The sequence below is a fragment of the Prinia subflava genome, chromosome 14 (assembly GCF_021018805.1).
Source record: "Prinia subflava isolate CZ2003 ecotype Zambia chromosome 14, Cam_Psub_1.2, whole genome shotgun sequence".
NCBI lineage: Eukaryota > Metazoa > Chordata > Aves > Passeriformes > Cisticolidae > Prinia > Prinia subflava.
Genome location: NC_086260.1, coordinates 20,840,945 through 20,862,785, shown reverse-complemented (window position 1 = coordinate 20,862,785; position 21,841 = coordinate 20,840,945). Strand labels below are relative to the sequence as shown.

General features: G+C 44.7%; 1 protein-coding gene across 4 annotated transcripts in view; it reads right to left on the bottom strand.

Moving 5' to 3' along the window:
* The window catches only part of NCKIPSD (NCK interacting protein with SH3 domain), a 53,026-nt gene that overhangs the window by 24,749 nt on the left and 6,436 nt on the right, over positions 1-21,841 (bottom strand). For 3 of the 4 annotated variants that reach the window (XM_063411288.1, XM_063411289.1, XM_063411290.1), the window contains exons 2-4: positions 6,896-7,008; positions 5,947-6,148; positions 1,396-1,483 (exon numbers count right to left, since the gene is read on the bottom strand). In XM_063411288.1, coding sequence (XP_063267358.1) covers positions 1,396-1,483; positions 5,947-6,148; positions 6,896-7,008 — 403 coding nt within the window. Of the gene's footprint in view, positions 1-1,395; positions 1,484-5,946; positions 6,149-6,895; positions 7,009-11,376; positions 11,544-21,841 lie in introns of all 4 variants that reach the window. The other variant, XM_063411291.1, reaches the window with a different exon arrangement.

Here is a 21,841-nt window from a genome sequence, read left to right as displayed (position 1 = left end):
AGCATCTCTCTTTTTCCTCCTCCTCACAGAGGATCATTCATGAATCATGGCTTCCCCCCATGCTTCATTAAATCAAAATTGAGTTGAAGGAAACTGACCTTTGCAGACTCCCACTACTCCAGTGAAAAATAGCTCAATACCATTAAGTACCATTAAGAAAGCTGGTGCCAGTTTCAGGTCTCAATTACCTGCAAGTCAATAGCTCTGCCCTGCTCCACACAAGGGGACAGGAGTGGGCTTGAGATGGGCTGAGTGACACCAATAGCATCACTGTCAGAGCACAGCAGACCATTTGAACAAGCTGGCAGCAAGTCAGAAGGATAAGCACTGCTCTGTCAGCCCAATCATGCTGAAGATGAAGATGAAGACTCCTGCCATGACCCCGTGTCCTGCTCACAAGTGTTCCTCACTAGCTGCTCCTCTGCCTTTGGGCAGCACATAGGCAGATGTGTCCCTGGTATTATTACTGTTCCTTACAGGCACCGGCCACTGAATTAATAGAAATCCAACCACTGTACAAGAAAGTGCTCAACAGACTGGGAGTCAAAAACAAGACTTGAGACTGTATTAAAAGCCAGTAAGTTCCCCTGGTGAAATATCATACTCTGCACTGCAAGGGAACACTCCCTCTGCCTTGCTGGGAGATAGCCATGGCATCTGTGGGAGAAAAAGGATCTTAAACCACTGATGTTGTGCACTAGCCAGACTAGCTACATGAGCAGACAGAGTTGCTCCTTGGAGACCACTATGATTCCCAGGGCCACAGGCATTGAAGTAGCAGGGGGATGCTGTACCTGGCAACCATCCACAAGCTGCTCAGACCCTCCCAAATCAGAACAGGCTTGAAGGAGCACTGGTTACCAGCTCAAGACCACTAGCATTAAAACCTACAGGAATCTAGGCTATATATTGTCGCAATTGGACATGAAAGAACCACACAGGGACTCAGAGATGTCCAAGCGAGAAAGAAGTGAAGAACTTTCTTTCAAATTTATACATTTTGTGGCACCAGCTGTGGATTGGAGGATGGAATCACGACCCCTGCAACCACTGGTCAAAGAGACAGTCAATCAACTTTTCTCCTCCTCCAGAAAAGAATGTAAACAAAACCCAACCGTTAGGTAAACAGAGCTGTATTTACATTAAGAGACTGTTAGAATTGTGAGAAACTGACTCCAAGAAGGTAGACCAACAGAAGGCTAGGAAATTTCCAAAAGAACAAGGCAATAATATATATTTTATAGATATCTTTGTAAGGATATAAACCATATAGGAATTCAGGGAATGGATAAGGATGCTCATCTAAGCACAAAGCAGAAGTGTTCAGGCCCCACGGTTATTACATCACCCAGTGTCTATTTCATGCCCAAGACCTGGAGAGCAGTTTGTCCTTACTTTTAATGGGAGCAGCAATCTGTGTGTTCTTGCGCTTCTCTGGAGGTGGGGGGGTGACAGGAGCAGCATGACAAGCCTGTGGTGGGATCTATAAGAAAAGATTTCAGAGCAATCAAAGGAGGTTGACAATAAAGATATTCTCTTTTATGAAGACTTCGTTCTCATATGCATGTGTAGATTTGTCCTTAGATCTCTCTCATCAGTTGAGGCAGTTTCCTCAGGAGGACAGATGCTAATAGGAGGCCTCCCAGAGGAACAAAGCAGGACTCAAACTGACTTCATACCCTCCCTGTGACAGGCAAAGCAGCTCTTGTTTAATTGCTGTGTTCAGCAGCACATGGCACATATGTTGTGTAGACCTGTCAAGCATTTACTCCTCCTTCATTCCAATTGCAATCCCACACACTTACCATGCCTCCACATTACTCTCAGTAAGTCCACAGAGGCTGCAAAAAGAGTGCGTATTTACACACTCTTCTGGAGAGATCCATGACATCAGCTACAAATACCCTTGCAGAAAGACAAAGCCAAGGACTGGAAACATGTAAATGCCTTTTCCATGCTTTCAAAGCTATTTCTGCTCATGCAGGGAGAAAATAGGCTTTGACCCTCTGTGCAATACTATGCTACCTATAGCAAGACGCACTGGGAAAAGCTTGGCCAGGGAGTTGCATTAAGTCTCCACATGTGGGGTATCTTGTGCAAGTTTCTTCTTCTAGGATTGACAAGCCAGCAGTGTACAAGCCCCAGACCCAGACTCCTACACTCATCTTCTCCTTTCAAATCTAAACACCATGACCACAAATATCACATTCACCCACAATTACTCCAGTGAGGTGCAGCCTCACAGTTAACCTCTAATCAGTAGAGCATTACTAAACACAGCAGCCAAACTAAGTGGGAGCACATTGCATTAATATGCCAGTCCCCACAGTCCAGCAGCTCAGGGCCAGGAGACTTTTCTTGGGACATCTTAGGACTGCTGGTATTCAGAGCCTGCTGCCTCAAATGTGCCTCTGCTTTTATGGGACATTGCCATCACTGTCTGTGGCCAAATCTCCCAGGGAGGCACAGGAAGGGAAAGGAGGTGATGGTCTGAATGTGTTGGGTAACCAGGCTTTCAACCATTTGGAATCTACAGTGACATTCAATCCATCCCAAGTGAAAATTTTCCAGGTTTGTTTAACCCTCAAAGAGAAGTTTTTCTGTGCTCTGCCATTACTGACTAGACCTGTATAACTACCACAAAGGGCACAGAGCTCTGCCACCCCACAGTAAAAATCTGAGACAGGCCCTTAAAGTGTCTCTATCTTACATAGCTCAGTAGGAGAATAAAAATGTATTTTTTTCCCCAGATTCAGGAAGGGCAAAAATTTCATCTGAAATGGGAGCAAAGATATTCCTGTAAACCCCTTCAAAAGCCACCTCAAATATTCAAGACTCAATGCCAAAACCTGACAATGGGTTCACAGCCCATGTCTAGATCCACTAGACAAGTGAAGACACAGCAGTTTGCACAAAGGCTTTTTAAAAAAGGATCTCTTAGTCCCTTTCCTACCCAACACCAAATACATCCAACCTTATGCCATGTCATAAAAAAAGTCACTTCTTTACAATGCCTTCAACTGGTGAATTAGCACAAGACGCTGCAGACTCCCTGCCTGCACTCTTGGCTGTCGTCAATCCACCCCATATTGTTGTCTGGGTGGAATGCTATCTGATACTTGCATATAGCTTCAAAAATTATCTGTGTTGGTCCAAAAAGAGACTGCACAGATGAGGGAGGTCAAGCAGATCAGGAGGGGTCTCTGCATTGCATGGTTGGCAGGCTGGCCCCAAATCCAGAAAGCTCAGCTGTGCTAAAAGCAGAGCCCTATCTGCAGAGTGCTGGAGCTGACAGCACAAGTTGGAGCTGCTTGGCACAGCCACGATTACTGGGGCAGTGGGATTTAGTAGACAGGCAGGCTCAGAGCTTAGCATAGATGCATGACATTGTATGTAGACAGTGAGGGTTGGGTCATCCTGGAGTATTTCAGGACTGGACTTCATCAGCCCTTCCAAATTTACCATACAAGTTTAACACAGTTAGTGCAGGCTAGTGCTTAAATTAATAGAGGTACAGATAATGGTAGCTCAGCCCCTACCAGTTTAGACAGCCACACACCACAGTACAAGTGTCTGTGAGAAGAACATGAAGCATCACAGGAACTTCCCTGTGCTTGCCCAAGCCTCACGGTCAGGAGCTGTGAGGTGTAACTGATGGCCATCCCCTCCCTCCACCCCACATCCTAGCTGCTGCTTGGGGCTAACAGGAGGATGTACAACACCAAAACCCCCAAAGGGAAAGCCCCCACCTCTGTGCAGCATCCATGCACAAGGTGATCATGCAGGAGTCCTTGAAGTTCAGATCCCACCTGTCCAGAGGGGGAAAGATGAGGAACCTCTCTGAACCAAAGGTTTAGAGAGAAGCAGCTTGTGTTGGAAGCCTCTCTTTCCTCAGGCCTCTATTAAGGTTTAGAGAGAAGTACCTGTGTTGGAAGCCTCTCTTTCCTCAGGCCTCTATTAAGGTTTAGAGAGAAGTACTTGTGTTGGAAGCCTCTCTTTCCTCAGGCCTCTATTAAGGCACTGTGAAGTTCCTCAAATCCAAAGATTTTACACATCTGCCTGTCCTTTACTCTTTTTCAAGGGTTGATAGCAGGCTGTGCTCCCTGCACCATTCAAAGACAAGAACTGACTCAACTATAACACTCCCATTCCCTTTGCAGCCAGAGAACATCACCACTCTGACTCTGGGAACACTGATATAGTGGTACCCTTTAAACAAAATAATAAAACAGTAAACCAAATGAACAATCTCCCATCCACCACCTCCTCCAGGCAAATTGTGCCAAGCCAGACACACTGGTCTTTAGCAAAGGTTTCTGGAGATGAGCATCCTAAATGCAGCAGACTGACTAAGATATTCCAAGAGCCCAACCTCCACCTTTGGCAGCTGGTATGGCAGCCCCAGCCTCCCACCTTATGTTGACTGTGGAGGAGCTGAAGCACAAATGCCCTCACCAACTACTGCAACCAGTTAAGTCCTGGGAGCAAAACCACTGAGAGGAAACCTCAAATTTTGCTTAGGCTTTCAGATGCAAACACTGAATGCACCTGAAAGTCCCAAGCAGTGAAAAGCACAGGCCAAAACCTCTGCTCCTCTGGAGCTAGTGAAAAAGTTTAGATTTCAGTAGGTCTCCTCTTAGGCTACTGCATAACCAGTAAAAGAAAGCAATGCTGCTTCCTCCACTTTGTATTTTCAAACCACTCAGGAAATCCACTGAGCTGTTAAAACCTCAAGGAGCCCTTTCAGCACAGGGCTAAGTTGGAAGCCCTTCAACTGTATCCTCAGTGCCAGCCAGACAGAAATAGTTCTTCGTCAGCCAAGGAAATTCGTGTTCCTCCTTTTCAGCAAGCAACCAAACCATAGACCAGATAAAAACAGGGAATCAGTATGTAGAATGGGCTGTAAGGTGCCTCATTTGCTCAGCCCATAATGTACAGGCGTGAGAATGGAGCTAGTTTGACTGCCAAAGAACAAAAATGAATACTGAGGAGAAAAATGGGGTTTGTAGAAATAGCTGTGTTCAGCCAGAGTGAGCCAGAGCTATCTTTTATCTCCCCAAACTCACAGTTCTTCAAGTATAAAACAAGCCTCATCTGCTAGGGGTGACAGGAGATCAGTGCCTCATAAACACAACACCTCCAAACTCTCAGTCCAGAGAGATGAAGAAAAATTACAGTGCACGGGTTCATCTGTAGGAGAAATAAAAAATCTCCATGCTCATCCTTGCTTGGTGCCTTTAGCCCTAACATCCAGCTACACCTACACAGAGAAATCTGGCACATCATTCATCCCCAACAGTCACAGTCTCATCCTGGGCTGCTACTTTGAAGCCTCACTGATGCTGCACTGTAATCTTGGAACTGCATGTCGCTGAGGTAAAAAAAAAAAAAAAAAAATCTGCTCTAAATCTTATTTCCAGCAATTTGCCTTTAATTCATCATGATAAGCAACCTTCAGACAAAACAGGATCTTTGGGGTTATTTTTGCTTTTTGTTTTGTTTTGAGTAGTATAAATAGGCAGCCATAGCAGATGAAATGCTTAAGGACCAATGATTTTGTGCAGGCATAACAAGGGGAAAATAAAGGAGTTCTGATTGCTTGGAGGGAGTGCTACTGCTCACGTCAAAACTGCTTTTCAAAGCATTCTCCAGGGAGCCTGCAACTCTTTTAGAAAGTTGCCAAGGGACAGTCACGCAGTATAGAGTGGATTTTGCATGTTATCATAAAACCATGGATCCTTAAGGATTCCAAAAAGCATAACAAGTGTATATGGCAGAGGGACTGTTCCAGATTTCCTAGAGACACCAACACTTGGCACTGCAGTAATCTCAGGACAGCAGCACAAACACCTTATTCGTAACTTCAGCTGCAAAGGCATTTTATTCAACAGGACAAGAAATGTCACAGCACCAAAGGAGGAACCTAGCAAGTGTTCAGCCAGTTACCTGATAGAGACCTTCATCCTCCTCCTCGAACTCGGTGTTGGGAAGGCTGTGGTGCCGCTCATACCCTGTCCGGCACACCCCGTTGGGCTGCCGGGACACATCCAGGTGGTGATCACTGGAGGACTGAGTCATAACTGTCCCCTGCGGGGTGGGAGAGTGGCTTTTACGGGACACAGTCTCCTTCCGGTGATGGATCAGTTTTCTGAAACAGAATGATGACATCAGGAAGAGCAACAGTCAAGGGAGTGACCATGTTACAATATTTAAATTATTCTTTAATGATTTATTGCATTTGGGCTATAAATACAAGAATGGGCTACACTACTCTGAATACCAACTCCAGTTTCATTAACAAGTAAGGAAGCGCTTCTGGGCAAGGAAGGAAGAGGCTTTGCAAGAGCCCATAATTTATTCATCAGTTCACTGGAGAAAAATGCCTCTTCCTTGGGGGAGAGTCATATATTGAACTGCAAGCTTCAGAAATTGTCTGCACTTTAGAATTGCTGTTCAACTGAGATTAAACCAGCGTGCCTCAGCACAGAATCTGAGGTGCCAGAGAAAACAAAAATTCTCCTCACAAGCAATTATTTGAGAACAATAATTAAAGACTTTATATCACATGCCAAAAACCTCTACAATTCCTGGCTGGTAAAGCAGAGAAAATGCAGCCAGAAAGGTTTTGGATTTCTCCTCTGAGCCTACAGTGTGGCTGAGAATCTCCTCTTCTTTGTATGTACAGAGACAGAGGAGCAAGAGCAAGAGCTCTGCTTTGCTGGACACAGTGGTCAGGAGGAGCAGCAGTAGCTCAAACACTGGGAAGTTCTCGGAGTGCAGCAGCACTTTGCAGCACAGGGGTTCAAACCAACAACATCCAACATCCCCCCAAGGACAGAATGACACTGTGACCACCCTCCATCTACCAGCTCTCCCAGATGCCCATGATACTTACTGGAGGACATCCCTCTGCTCCAGGTTGTATTTCCCCCCATTCTTCATTGCTGCATTGTGCACAGCCTCAATAGCACGGTCAATGGACTGGAGAACCACATCCTGCTCCAGCACCTGAGAAACAACATCCAACATGTTACTGTGCCCTTCAGCTGAGGTTCTTTTGCACCAGAGGTTATGGTAGGAAAGATTTTGGTACAGTAAACTCCCAAAGTTTATGCTTGAGAAAGAAAGTCACTGTTACAAGCACCAAAGTACAATGACCCCTACAGGGAGACCAGAGACAAAGCTTCAGGAGTGTGCGGTAGCCTTGAATATTTAGCCTGCTGCAGGGAGGTTTGGAGATCCCACTGCAAAGACAAGGGACTTACCCCAAGCCAAATTATTCCTGCTCTTGCTGCCTTACTGTGGAGCAAATTCACAACTGTCAATGTGACAGTTGAAATCTAGTGGTCTCCAGAGTCTATTGGCTCTGGTTGTTTTTGGTTTTTTGCTCACTTTTTTCTTGATGGTTTTTGTTTTTGTAACTTGAAGCATCTTTTCCAAATCACAGAATCACTAGGTTGGAAGAGATCTTCAAGATCATGGAGTCCGACCCGTGCCTTAACACCTTAACTAAACCATGGTAACGAGTGCCACATCCAATCTTTTTTTAAACCATCCAGGGATGGTGACTCCACCACCTCCCTGGGCAAACCAGTACTTTATTGCTCTCTCCATAAAAGCCTTTTTCCTGGTATCCAACCTATATTTCCCTTGGCACAGCTGAAGACTGTGTCCTCTCGTTCTGTCAGTTGCTGCTTGGAGAAAGAGACCAACCCCCACCTGACTACAACCACCTTTCAGGAAGCTGTAGAGAGTGATGAGGTCACCTCTGAGTTTCCTTTTCTCCAGGCTAAACAACCCTAGCTCCCTCAGTCATTCACCAGCCTTGTTGCCCTGCTCTGGACACACTCAAGCATCTCAACATCCTTCCTAAACTGAGGGGCCCAGAACTGGACACAGCATTCAGGGTGCGGCCTCACCAGTGCCAAGTACAGGGAAAGATGGACTTCCCTGGTTCTGCTGGCCACACTATTCCTGATACAGGCCAGGGTGGCATTGGCCTTCCTGGCCACCAGGGCACACTGCTGGCTCATGTTCAGCCAGATGTCAACCAGGACCCCCAGGTCCCTTTCCGCCTGGGCACTGTCCAGCCACACTGTCCCCAGCCTATTGCATTGCAGTGGCTAAAATGCAGGACTCGGCACTTGGACTTATTAAATCTCCACCCAAGCTGTCACAGCAACATTTATTCCTCCCACCAGCCAGTTCAGCACTTATTACTGTAGTTAAAATAAACAACAGCCTTGAAAGAAGAAACACCAAAGATGCTACTCCCTGGGCTCACAGAGGAGGCTGGAAGGGGAACAGGAAGATAACACAGGTTTCTACACTTGTGACACTCTAAAAGGCTTTGTTTATCAACAGTTGACATGCCTTCAAGCGAAAAGACTTTTACAGAACTAAGGCAGAATATCACCGCGGGGCCTGACCAGTAAGAGTGAGACTCGAGAGACAGTTCTAGGTTCAGTGCAGAGCAGGGCAGGAAGCCCTGAGGTTTATTTACAAAACTACTTTTATACATTTCTTATGATGCCCATGGATTGGAAGATGGAATTCCCACCTCCCAATCCACACTGGTCAAGCTAACTGTCAATCACCTTTCTCCTCCCAACTAGAAATATGTAAACAATGAAAGACAGTTAGCAAAACATGGCCAGTGTTTACATTAACGAGCGGGAGAAACTGCACGTCTCTCCTTCAACATGAACACTCAGCACACCAGGAAAAAAACCTCATGGCAACAGCAGAAGGCAAAGGACACACTACTGAGTCTCCGACCACAGGTCTCCCACAAGCTGCTACTGGTGCCAGCACCATCCGTTCGGTCACACTATTCCAGCCTCAGCTTAGGCACTAGGGGAGGAGGGGAATGCTCAGACTCTAGTGCTCACTGCAGCTGTTTGAACACTAAACCCTTCTTTCACTTGCTTTGGCCCCTGCTCCCTGCATCAGAACAACTATTTATCCAGCCAAGCAGCAGCTGGATTTTCATCAAGGATGCACCTTAATTTGCCTTAGGGGGCTGCAGAGCACAGAAGGGAAACCCTCCCAGCCAGGGCCAAAAGTGCCTGCCTCCAAAACACTGCCATGCAGTTTTCTGATAACATGCTATGTAGTATTTACATCCTGGTTAATTGCTTACTCAAATGTGAATTAACAGCTACTGCAGACTGTAGGGAAAAAAAACAAGGTGTGGATGAGAGGCCTCTTTGAAAAATTTAGGAGGGTTTTGTTGTTGTTGTTGTTGGTTTGTTGGAAGACAGATAAGGAAGAAAGCAACTGGGTAAAACTTTAAAAATAAAACCAAATTTGTTCAAGTATCAGGTCAAGAACAAAACCAACACTCAGAACTCAACGTTGGGATGAAGCCTCCAAGCAGCCCCATGTGGCCTAGGGATATGGCCTAGGAAGCATTTCACCACCTCTAACTACAGAACTAAGGAAATGGAGCAAAGTGTATTTTAACACATTCCAAGAAGGGTTGGAAGGAACAGCAAGTTATTTCAGCCAATTCCCCTCATTTTCTGAGAAGACAAGAGAAAATGACAGCAAGCTGCATCCTCTCTCTGGGAAAGGGGAGCAGTGCAGAAGTCTCCAGCACCGCTGTCTCCAGGGGAAGGATGCCTTTCCCAGGGCCAAAGACAAGCTTTTAAGAAATACCGTTCCAGAATGTCTTGTGGGTACCTAAGCACAGCCAACACAGGGCATGGCCCTGCAGAGGCAGGAATGTATCCATCCCCATGCCTCACACTGCTCTCATCCTCATCTTCCACTGCCCCTGGAGCAGTCTCCCCAAAAAGAGCACACCTGCACAGTATGTGTTGCACAGCCTGGTAAGAGACATGAGTAATTCAGAAGATACTACACGTGTCCTTGTTGTACAGGCAGCACAACCTCCTTTCCTGCCCTCCCCAGGCTATCAAAAATGTTGCCTCCCTCCCCTTTGTTTGTAATTTTTCCACATGTACCACTGATGTTGTTTAAATGCACTCACCCAGAAGAACTTGCTCAACAGTCTAGAATAATCATACCTTTCAGAAAAGCATTTTCTAGACAAGCAAGCTGACAGCTGCATTAGCTCAGGCTGAGCCATTCTGCGTGCACAAGGCTCCCACATTTATGAAAGTGGCCCATTAACTTATGGCAGGCTTTTCTTTGCCTCCACAAGGGGCTGATCCAAGAAAATATAGCTTTTTTTTCTCCTCCTACCTCCCCATCTTTTAGTGATCAAGGGCATTTGCTCTTCTCCATGTGCAGCAATCAGTGCCCTCATGCCTGCAGCTGCCCCTGCAGCCAGAGGGGTGCCCAGGCAGGGCTGCTCATCTTCACCCTCATCTCATTGCCCCAGCTTTCACAACATGACAACAAAGGACAAAGTTTTGTCTCCAGTGACAGCTCAGTTTTCACGCAGCTGCATTGATACGGACCACTGGTGAAATTAATATATTTATCCTGCTGGCATACACAGGCACAGACTGGTTCTTTGTTATGCAAATCAAAAGAAGAACGCCACCTCTTAGGTCACATGCCCCTCACCCCCAGCCACCACCAGACTGTCTGCATGTTTATTCCTTCCAGATTGAAATGATCGTGGCAGTAAATTACAAAAATCAACTAGCCTTTGTCTGTGGCAGAGGGGTGTGCCAGATCAGAGTTCCTCCTTTGGGACCACATAGCTCACACAAATGAGCTGAATTTTGGTTTTCTGCATTGCTGGGGAAAATTCAGCTCCTTTCCCTTTCCTTTTTGCAGCCCAAATCAGAAAATTTTAGTCCCCAGGCTGTTGGCTGAGATGCATTAACTTATTCTTGCCCCCATGAAGATATTGTGCCTCGCAGCACTTAAAAACACACAACAAAAATGCATATGAAACAAAGGGCAACTGCCCTATTTGCCACTGAGCAAATAAGATGAGAAAAACCTCCAAACAAACTGCAGTATCTCTGACTCGCTAGCAAGAAAACAAAGACATGGCTGAGCTCTTCTGACAAAGAGGCGGCCCAGAAGCAGCCCAGGAATTCCTGCTGATACGCTATAGCGCGTTTCTCTTGGATTGGTGTTTTTCCACTGTGTGCTGACAGCAGCTGCTCGAGCAGACAGCCAGCAGAAATGGGAAATGAAAAGAAAGGGTAGCCAGGGAAAGAGCTTAAGCTGTGCTAATCGCACTAAAGCAAAAGCCAGAGCTCCTGGCAAAGAGATGCACTAATTAGGGACAGTACAGGCAGAAGAGGCATTTGGAACAAACAGAATTCTGACAGCAGAGGGATGCATAACAATCAAACCTCAACCAATTTCTCTCCCAAGAGCAGGAAGCCTCAGAGTCAGGGAGAAGGGGGCAGAGACAGGCTTAAGGACAACAGAATGCATGCAACCCACCACTGCATGCTTGTACTTCCTGAGGTGGAAATGCTTCATCCTAGGTCTCTCCAGCCATGCTCAGACCCTGTTTACTGGCCACGATGACCAGAATCAGCCACAGATTCCTTCCCCTCATAATTCTGCATTCTCCAGTAACCAGAACACGTGCCTCATGCCAAAACAGTCTAAGAAGATAAAAGCAGAGAGAGAAAATTTTAAAATAAAACAATCAACACTACTCACATACCTTGCTGTTCCCTGCTGCCTTAATCGTTACTGCTCTTAATGCTTCAGGGGACTCCCCTGGCTCAAGCCTGCCCCAGGTGAACAGCTGCCAGACAACAGAGCTGCCACTCTCTTTAGGATCACCTGTTCAGCATCATTTTTGCACACAATTGTCAAGCCAGTATCTGACCTGATCAACGTGACACCTGTGCAGAAAAATTTACACTTCTGCTGATACATATATAAACATAAAATGTATATACATACACATACTAGAGTTATCACCTACACTGAAAAAGAAAACAGTAGATAGCCTCTGTGTTGATGAAAACTTGGGATTATGAACCAGGATGTATCAAGGTGTAAGGAAACATACTGCAGGGCAGCGCTAGAAGTATACCAAGACTTTTGACCTATTAATATGTGAAGTGGGGAAAAAAGCCCAGCAGAAGGGGTTTTGCCGGACTTTGTGTGGTCTTCAGTTTAGTAGCCCAAAAAACTGTTACAGATGTTGTTTCCTCACTGAGATTTAGCACAGCTCCAAGATAACTTGCACAAAATTAGCACAGGTCTATAAGAAAACCCTATATTAATGATGATCAAAACTGCAACTAATTTCTAAGTTCCCAGAGTGCTGGGAAGAGTGCAAAGTGCTAATCTCAGTTCATTCTTGTTTTGATTGAGTTGGCAAAAACATGGATGTGGGACGAAGATCCACCAACAGAAACTCTCTGCAGTTTTGCAAATCTGGTTTGCAAAGTGCTGCCAGAACAAGGAGCAAGGTCAGAGCCCAGAGAAAAGAACAAGACTGGAAAACTGCAACTCCTGGCTCTTCTTCTGGCATTCAAAGACGAAGGCTCACTTTCCCTCCACAATTTATTTCCATAGTAGAGATTGTAGCAAAATGCCAGAAAGGTAACAGTTATATAAAACGTAGGATGAAAAAAATTCAAATTTCTACCACGATCAAGGGAACTCTTTCCCTTCCCATTCACCTCTGCCTTGGAGCACATGAGGATCAAGTAATTAAAGTCCTCAAGAGTGAAGCAGGAAAAATATGCAATTACATTCTCAATTCATCTGATGCCCAACGATAGATGCAGAAGAGCCTGCATGTACATGTTAACCAAAAGGGACTTTCTTCCTCCATGCCATAGATTGGTACTGATGTAACAGCTTGCAGTTATGTGTTTCAGAAAGAGGTAAACGTGATTCATCTTGCACAGGAATTTATGATTTATCAGCTTTTCTTCCCAAATCCTCCCTGTCTCATGACCAGCACTCTGGCAAGAGTTAGAAGGCAGCACACTGGAGTTAAGATGTGCTTTGGGCATAATAACTGTGTTGCCCAAACCTAACATCATGGGCAAATTATAAAATGTCTCTTATACAGACAGAAAATGGGGGAATGAAAAATTAATTGGACCTGCTGTCTCAGTCTCAGTGAACATGGGAAGACAGGCAGCAGGCAGAGGTGTACAACCTAGGAACATTGGCCAGGCAAGAAGAAGGGGGAAGGAGGGTACACAGGCCACCATCCAAGGAAGTGCAGAGCCTGTGGGCTTGGCATGAAAGATTCGAGTCTGCCGCATAGAGAATAAGTGCCGCTTTCTGGATAAACAGCGGTACGTACTTCATTAAAGCCATTAATGAGCAAAAAGAGATTCCATCTTTAGGGGGCAACCACAGAAAATCATCAGCCAGTTATAGTCCTGGACAGTTGTAAATTGCACAAAATAGTAAACCACACATGAATCCCCAGGATCTTTTGAGTTGCACCAGGATCAGAACTGCCAGGCCTGGCACAGCCTAGGATCTTTCCTGCTAAGCTGTCACTGTGAGATGAAAACCTGTCTTGCATATTGTGAGCAAACCTGAGGCCCTGGAAAGTTCTCACCTAAAATCATTCTAGTTGGGAGGATCAAAGGCAGCTTGCTGCTGCAGGATCAGTGAAAAGTCTGGATAGAAAAGAATTCTTCTGTGTTTTGGACTCTACATGCAGAATAAGCATTGTTTCCTCTGCCACAAAGGGGCACAGCTCCCCTGCACACTGTAGCAGGATATCTATCCCCCCATCTCTCTTCTCTACCACAGAGAGTTGGTGCATAAAGAAAGAACCTGGGCTGAAAGGCCCAGCACGGGGTCATCTCTGGCACCAAAAGGGCTGAGACCCCAGGTAAGAATCAACATCTTAGTCTGGAGAGCAAACGTGGGAAGAGATAAAAGAAATATTCTTGACTGAGAGACACTGTTTTACAAACCACAAAAGACACACAAGTAATCACAGAGGCAGAAGCCTCTTACACACACCCTGACAAGGGTTTGAGACTTCTTCCTGGAGTTTGGATGCAGATTCTGTGGTTACTTTGCTGGGAATTGAGAGTGTGATAAATGATGTTGGGTAATTCATGTTTATAATGTATGTAAAATATAAAGCAAGTTATGCCCTTTGAAATAAACGGTAAAATCATACAAGGCTGGCGGGGGGGGGGGGGGTGTGGTGTAGACAGGTTCAGGAACTACCCTTGCAGGGAACCGGGGAATGACTAAATTTACCAGAGAAAAGGAGAGGGGGGGTCTGAGGAAGATGGGTCCTTGCCAGAGGTGGGATTGTGAATGACCCAACCATTACCACCGAGATGGGCCGTGTTCAGCCACCAGGGGCATGCATTTCAATATGCGAGTCCCAGAAGTCATATCTAATATTCAGCTCCCCACGGAAGGACCAAACGGCAAAGATTAATCCCCATGAATATTGTTATAAATGTAGAATGGTTAATTCATGTTCTTATGATAAATTAGAAATTTATAAAAGTGTATAAAGTGGTATCAGGTAAAAGTTTATGTTTTAAGAGATTTTGCAGCAGACGGTGAAACTGACCACCCTGAGACTGCCGGTGCGTATAAGACCCAAGCCCCGAACCGGGCTGATTTGTGAACCGTTGGGGGAGATAGCAGGCTGCCAGACCCTGTATCTCACGGTTCACCCTTGACATTTCCCGGGAAAGCTCTATCAAGTTTTTCCGCTGTTGGTGGGTTATCGAAATTCTGTGATTTGATTTGTTATTAATAAACCAAATTATTATTTAAAATTGGAATATCTGATTGGCATATATAACATTAATGCTGCAGTTGTTATTGTTTATTTGCCTTGTTAGACACACTAGTAAAGGACTGTTATTCCTACCCCCATACCTCTGCCTGAAAGCCCCTTTAATTTACTAAATTATAATAATTTGGAGGGAGGGGATTTGAATTCTCCATCCCAAGGGGTGTCCTGCTCCTCCCTAGCAAACACCTGTCTATCAAACCAAGACAGATTTGCCAACAGTACTTTTACTATCATCCCTTCACACAACTCCTATGCACAAAAGTTAAGCCAAGGTCCTTGAGGACTTCTCCCACTAATGGTGTTTCAGACCAGGGACCCAAGACAGCAAGCATATTTACAAGGTTTCTCCAATGCAGGTGCCCATATAATGTTCCCACAATATGGATCTCACAAGCAACTTTGCTTCTCTCCACAGTCCCATCTGGGTCACAGGCATGAAGATTTGAAACATCAGTATTGGGAAACCCCAGGATACCCAACCAGCTTCTCCCTAACACTTTCCAGTGGTACTGAACAGCTCCCACCAGTGTTGGTGGGGACACAGTTCCCCACATGGGAATCCCAAACAAATTCTCCATCTAAGCAGAACAGCAGACACAGCAGGCTTCTTCCAAACCTCAGAATCCTTCGTGACTTTGGTACAGATTACTCATTCTGGGATTTAAACAATGTAACAACCAGACTCACTGTAAAAGATAACTCTCACATGCTCATTTGCTTTCAGGTGGGCCACAGTAAAGCTATGGCAAGAAGGAACATCCTCCAAAAGAGGATCCCGTCCCATGGGTTTTGGTAGCTGTAATAAATGCAGTAGAATAATTCATGTTATAGTGTATATAAAATGTGATGTAAAATATGTTTTGTAAAATAAAATGCACAAGCAGGTCAGGTATGAAGCCGATGCATTTTAGGATGGGCAATACCCAAGGCCAAGAATGCGGGAGAAACAATACTCCTACTGGGAACTCGGGAAGCACAACATTAACACCAGAATAAAGGGTGCACCAAGTTCAGAATCAGTCCTCTGGGGTGGTGAAACTGTGAAGCACCCAGCCCTTAGGGTTGATATGGATCAGGAAGAACGCCTCTTCATTCATGATTTCATCTCCCCATTCATGCTCCAAAGGAACGGACTTAATATTAATTTTCCCTCGGAAGCCCTATTCAGCAGACCAGACGGCAGAAATTAATATAAAGAAGAAGGATTGAAGACAAAGAACTGTGGAGAAATACTCTGCCACCGGCAAAATAAACTACATAAAAGAGGACCCTGAAAAGGACTAAATTCGTGAACAGGGGGAGTTACGGTGTAATAGAGGCCATAGCTAAGGTTCACTCAATGCTGATCCCAGGTCTCGACACTGAACTTCCGATTGCTGGCTTGCCCAAATTTTTGTTCTGTAATCCTTTAATTAATAAAAAAATATTTTATTAATTGGAATTGGCTGGACATTTATAACAGTAGCTGTATATTTTAACATGTTCAGAGTAGCACTAAGGAACAGGGGATGTTATTCTTGTGTATATCAGTGCTATACACAAGAATTACACTAAGTTGTGTCCACTAATTATAGCAAAGCCATTTAAAGACTGTTGAGGGTGGAGGTGTATGGTAGCAATGGAGAAGGTATCAGAGGGGCTGAAATACTCCATACATGCTGCACTGTCAAGAGGGAGATCATGCTGTTTGGTCACAGACAAAATACCCAAGTGTGTACACATCCTTGTTAGCTGAGAGCTGCTCCTGCATGCATATTTATTGTTGGTAAAGTGGATGTTTCTGCTGATGTTTCTGTTCCTGACTCACCAAATCCAGTGAGTCAATGCAATCAAGCTTTATTGGGACAGTGATAAAATTAAAGCTAATTCATACCCCAAACCCAAGATACTACTGAGATCTGCAGCAGTGTCTTACACTGTTACACATGTGATCATAAAGACAACAGCACAAGCCAAAATAAATCCCAGAAAATTCTGAACTAATGATCCTGCAGTTGTTTTTGACTGGCAGACAGCAGAATCCTAATTTTCTGTGCTGCAAAATTTCAACAGACTGTCAGTTTCCACTGAGCTACAAAAGTACCTTGAGAATTGCAAGTTTAGCTCTATTTATCAAAAGAATGACACTAACTTGCTGTTATCTCCAGATTCAGTTCAAGAACAAATTCTGGGGTTTGTTCAGTGGGCTTTTCTACCTTAAAAAAAATTAAAGGGTTCAACTCCCTTCAACTCCATAAGGGAGTAAGAGGTGAGTCATGGAAGAAAAGCAATTCATTAGTGTCCCACACGATCTGCAGAAGAAAAACAGCCTCTAGTTTAGCTGCAATTTATAATCTCATCTCCTTTCGCAGCTTAGAGTGGCACAGGCTCCCCAGAAAACACAAAGAAATGGGGGCAGGAGGGGAATGTCCTCATAGGACATTCTGCTTCAGGCAGCAAAACAGCTATAATCCTGTTTTCCTCACTTTCTGAGGTAGTGAACAAAAAAACCCCTGCATTTGTTAGACTGTTCATTTCACCTGTGCAAAAGTTGCTTCCAGCTCCCATGGCTCATTACAGGATTGATTTCTTGCATCTGCTTCTTCTCGTGCCACATTCACCTGTGTCGGCACCCATCTCACTCAGAGGTATCAGCAAGAGCAATCTACTGTATTTCAGGAAATCTTCCCAGCCCATATCACACGGGACAAATCCTGCAGGAATGCAGATGGCCAGGACTCAACTCACCTCCTGCATGCAGGTTTGGAGCTGTCTAACAGCAAGCAAAGGGTGACTAACTCTGAAGCTGCATGGTTTGCACAATTCACATGTATGTTTTCTCTCTCCCATATCTCTAAACTCTTCCAGGTCAGGGCTCATCACCTCTCACCACTCCTAACTCCCTTCAACCCAGCTGTGAGGTTTGTGTGGTCTTCCACATCCATCCAGAGACACACAAGACCAAACACTGCCAACAGGGGATTTTGTTGAGAGAACATTTATGCTGAATCATTAACAAAATACTAATAGTATTTAAAAGGTTTTAAACTAACCAGAGCTTAATATGATTTTGAGATCTCAAGCTCAAAAATACAGCCAGTTCACATGAGTTCATGGGCATAGGAGACTCAGATGCTGTCCCACATCACTGGGCAATGCTTCTAAGGCAGTGCCCAAGACCATAGGCAAGATGATGATTCCCAAAGCTGGATGTTGGAGGGGTTTCCTTCCATCCCTGATATAAAAAATAATACTGTGTAGGTCCCTTGATAACAACTGCACAATTATTTCAGTGCTGCTGCTACCTCTTGTCATCAAGCTAATAGAAGACAGACATATGAAGTCAATTAAAAAAAATAAAGGAGATGCACTTTCCAGTTTAAGTCAATAAAAGTGATTCTAAGGCGAAACTTCATTACTTAGAACTTGGCACATCAAGGGACATTGGTTTTTTTGATGTCAGATGGAAAAAGTCTTCATCTATAAACACTTTGATTTTGCGCCAGCCTCAGGGAAATCCCTAGGGTTCTGCAGTAAGTAGGTAATGAATTTTTTACAATCATCATTCTTACTTGAGGTGCTGTGATTTTATGCAATTATTCTTTTAGCATGCTAAAAATGTGGACTTTCCTGATACTTGAACTTCTCCCCCAAATATTCCCCAGGGATAGCTAAGCCTGAACATAGAGGGAAAGGGCCCATGGACCTGCCTTCTGGCTGGTCACTTGGATGCAAATCCTTGTTCAAACAGTGGTCCATCTATCCCCCTGCAAACACGCATCCTTTCCTCAGGAAAACGAAAAAGGAAATCTGGAAAGACACAGCATTCACAGAGTTTACACAAAAAGGAATTGTCACCACATCAGATTCAGAGGCCATGGAGGTGGACTCACTGGAGAGCTTCAACTTTGATGTCTCTAGGTGGCCATCTGGTTTCCACAGGAGCTTCCCTGGTTCTCCTTGCAGCACACTGACACCGACTGAACTCTGCTGATAGACAGCCCTCCACCCCAAAAACCTGTCCAACCACTTCCATTCCCCAGGTACAAATGGGTGAAATGCACCTGTGTGGTCCATCACAGCTTTTTTCCCACCTCCAAAGAAAGAGGATGAAACTCAGAGGCTGAGCTCAGTCTCCCAGCCAGTAAGCTTAAGGGCAGTGGGGGGGGGGAGCAGGCAGCAGGAACAGTGGGAGATGACATCCCAACTACATCACAAGCTGAGGAGGTATGGCCCCAGGCACAAACCTCATGGATAGACATTCAAAGACCTTTTCATCAAGACATCATCCCAGCAATTCCCACCTCCTTGTGGGTGTCTATTTTTTCAGCTCTTGCCTCAACTTCTCCCTCAACCCTTTGGTTTTTGTTCAGTATAATAGATGGCGTGGAGTTGAGGCCTGCCCTAAGGTTTCCATACTACAAGGCACTGTCCCTATTTGCACTACAAAAAAACCCAAGAAATAATTAATAGTTATTACTTAGAAAATTTCTAATCTGAACTTGAAACCAGTGATTTAGCAAGAAACAACCCACAGTCTGGAACTATCTAGCATGCCTAGTCCAACAGCTTGATTTTTAAAAAAAATTAATTATAACTCTTGAGCAATTGAACAATCTAAAATATCAGCTTATGGTGGCATTTCCAGATCACAGAAAAAAATCAACACCTTGCAGACCACTTTCACACACACCACCCCAGCCTGATCAGTGAAGTGAGACAAAGAAGCACAGATGGCTCCCCACCACCACCACTGGCATGAGAGGAGATCCCTATTCAAAAGCATATCCCACTAGCATGAAAGGCAGCCTGAGTCTGAGGAATGGGTTCACCGCACTTGCAGCTGGGTGACAGAGCCCTTTTAGATAGCAGATGGACAGGAGGAAGGACACAGGCTTCACAAGAAGCAAGCCGCTTTCAAGGAGGAAAGCAGAGATAACTTCTAAACAACTTCAACAGGCAATCAAATAACCAGGAAAAACTAATCCATGGACTTCCCACCTCACTCTAAAAAACTGACAAAATCTTACTTCCCTTTCTTGCCTAAGCCTCATGCTATAAAAGCACAAGTTTTAGTTCTTTGCTCCCTTGAAAGGGCAGCAAACAGCTCTGCCACACAAGCTCTGTGTTGCAGGGCATGAACGCAGATGATCTCATGTGAAGCTGAGCCTCCTTTCCCAAGGTGATGGGTCTTGTCTTTTGGACAACTCTAGTTAGCACTGACGGAGCTCAGAATAGTGCTCAATATCCCTGTGTTGAGAATGCAATGGGGCTGAAGGGGAGCAGAGACAAACATGAATCGCATCCTCTGTTCTGCTTCTCACATGACAAGCTTCAAAACTCTGTTTTTAAAATCAAAGGTTTTGCCATGTGATAAAAGTCAAGACAAATAAGGTTTGACAAGACTCTCTTTTAAAGGTCAATATTTGATTTGCGAGCCACTGGCTGGGGAAACAAAGTGATGCTCTTCCAGAAGCAGGACCAGGAGGACCCACAATTCCTGCTGCGACTCAGACCTGAGGCGATGAGGTCAGTCAGGGTCCACACAAAGAATTTCCAGTGGACTGCCATTTCAAATGAGAAATTTTCCTCTAAATGCAACAAGGATTTTTCAGATCGAGGTGCCAACTGACAGAAAAGGCCCAAACTGGGGTCCTCCAAGAGTGCCTGCACCCACTTCTCTCTGGAGAGTGTCAGCCCTGGAAACAAGACCTCCTTCTCACCAGAAGCTGGCACACATCACACAGCAGTCCGCACACACAGCAACAACAACTCTGGGAGGCAGAAATTACCAGTCCTGCAGGACCAGCTGTATCCTCAGTCCAACACCAAACATTTCCAGCCCTCACAGCCCCTGCAAGCCTGCACACAAATACACTTCAGTGCAATAAATTGAGCCAACTCTTACTGATACAGCCAAGATGAAAGCCTCAATTTAAGTTTTGTCTCATGAAGAAACACAATGCACATGCATTTTAATTTAAAGATCTCTGCACACAGAGCTCTGTTAGAACATGTGGCTTGAAAAATTTTGGTTATGGCAGTGGCCATTTAGATTTCACAGCTACTAACATTCTACTTTTCTTGCAAACCATCTAATGTTACAGTTGCATACTAAGGCTGCTTGTAATTCCCTCCTTATAAAACCCTTCTGGAATTCGTCCTTCTGCCAATACCCAGGCTGACAGCTCACACACTGAATATATAATCCTGTCTTGAAATGACAAAGTTTAAATTGTTCATGCAGGAGTAAATCTGAGATGCTCTTATAAACTGTTTGTTTTTATGTACATCTGAAGTACAAAAGGAACAGAATAAAAAGGAGGCTCCTTATGTTCCAGAACTAGAGCTCTCCTTAACAGAGAGGTTCAGCTGTTTTTCGTGTTTCAACTGTTGACAGATGTAAATATTCACTTTACACCATGGGATTTGACCTTGCCCCTGGGTATAAAACGCCCCAGGCCTTGCAAGGGACCTTCTTAGGTCAGCCAGTGACCATGATATAGTCTGCTTTTGTCAAAGCCTTTCCTAGTTTACAGGCTGCCCCAAGCACAGAGATTAATCTTCTCTTGCAAGGAGGAGGACTCTTCACATTGTTTTCCCATCATCACAAACAGAGCCCATTTTTCTCCAAGGACAAGCACTATGAACGCCTCCCTGCTCTTCAGTGTCTTGCTCCCTCTGTGCTTCACACAGAGAAACAATCACAAGAAAATCAATTTCCATGAACTTTCTGGTTTATTGGTTTAGTATTTCTTTCAATACAAATCTCTCCTCCTTTGTTTTTTTGTGGTTTGGATTTGTTGTTTTTTTCTAATAACAGTTCACCTGATGGAATGCTGGAAATTCTCAAAGGAAACGCAGTAGTGGGATTGTGAGAAGTGATGCAGATGCACAAACGGAACAGGACATTCCTAGTTCAAAGCTGGCAGTTCTTCCCTTTGCGTTAAGAAGCTCATCATCATCCAGATGTAAACAAGGAGAGAAAGTCTAGCCTCCTTCTCCTGATGAAAAGCATTCAAAAACCATACAGTAGGAAAAAAAAAATCACAGATTTGATCAGTAAAATTGCAAGGTAACAGCAAGTGATAACCTGTGCAACACTCTAAAATGCTCACAGCCCAACACTAGAAAGCAGAAATGCGATGAGCTGGCAATGACACTGTG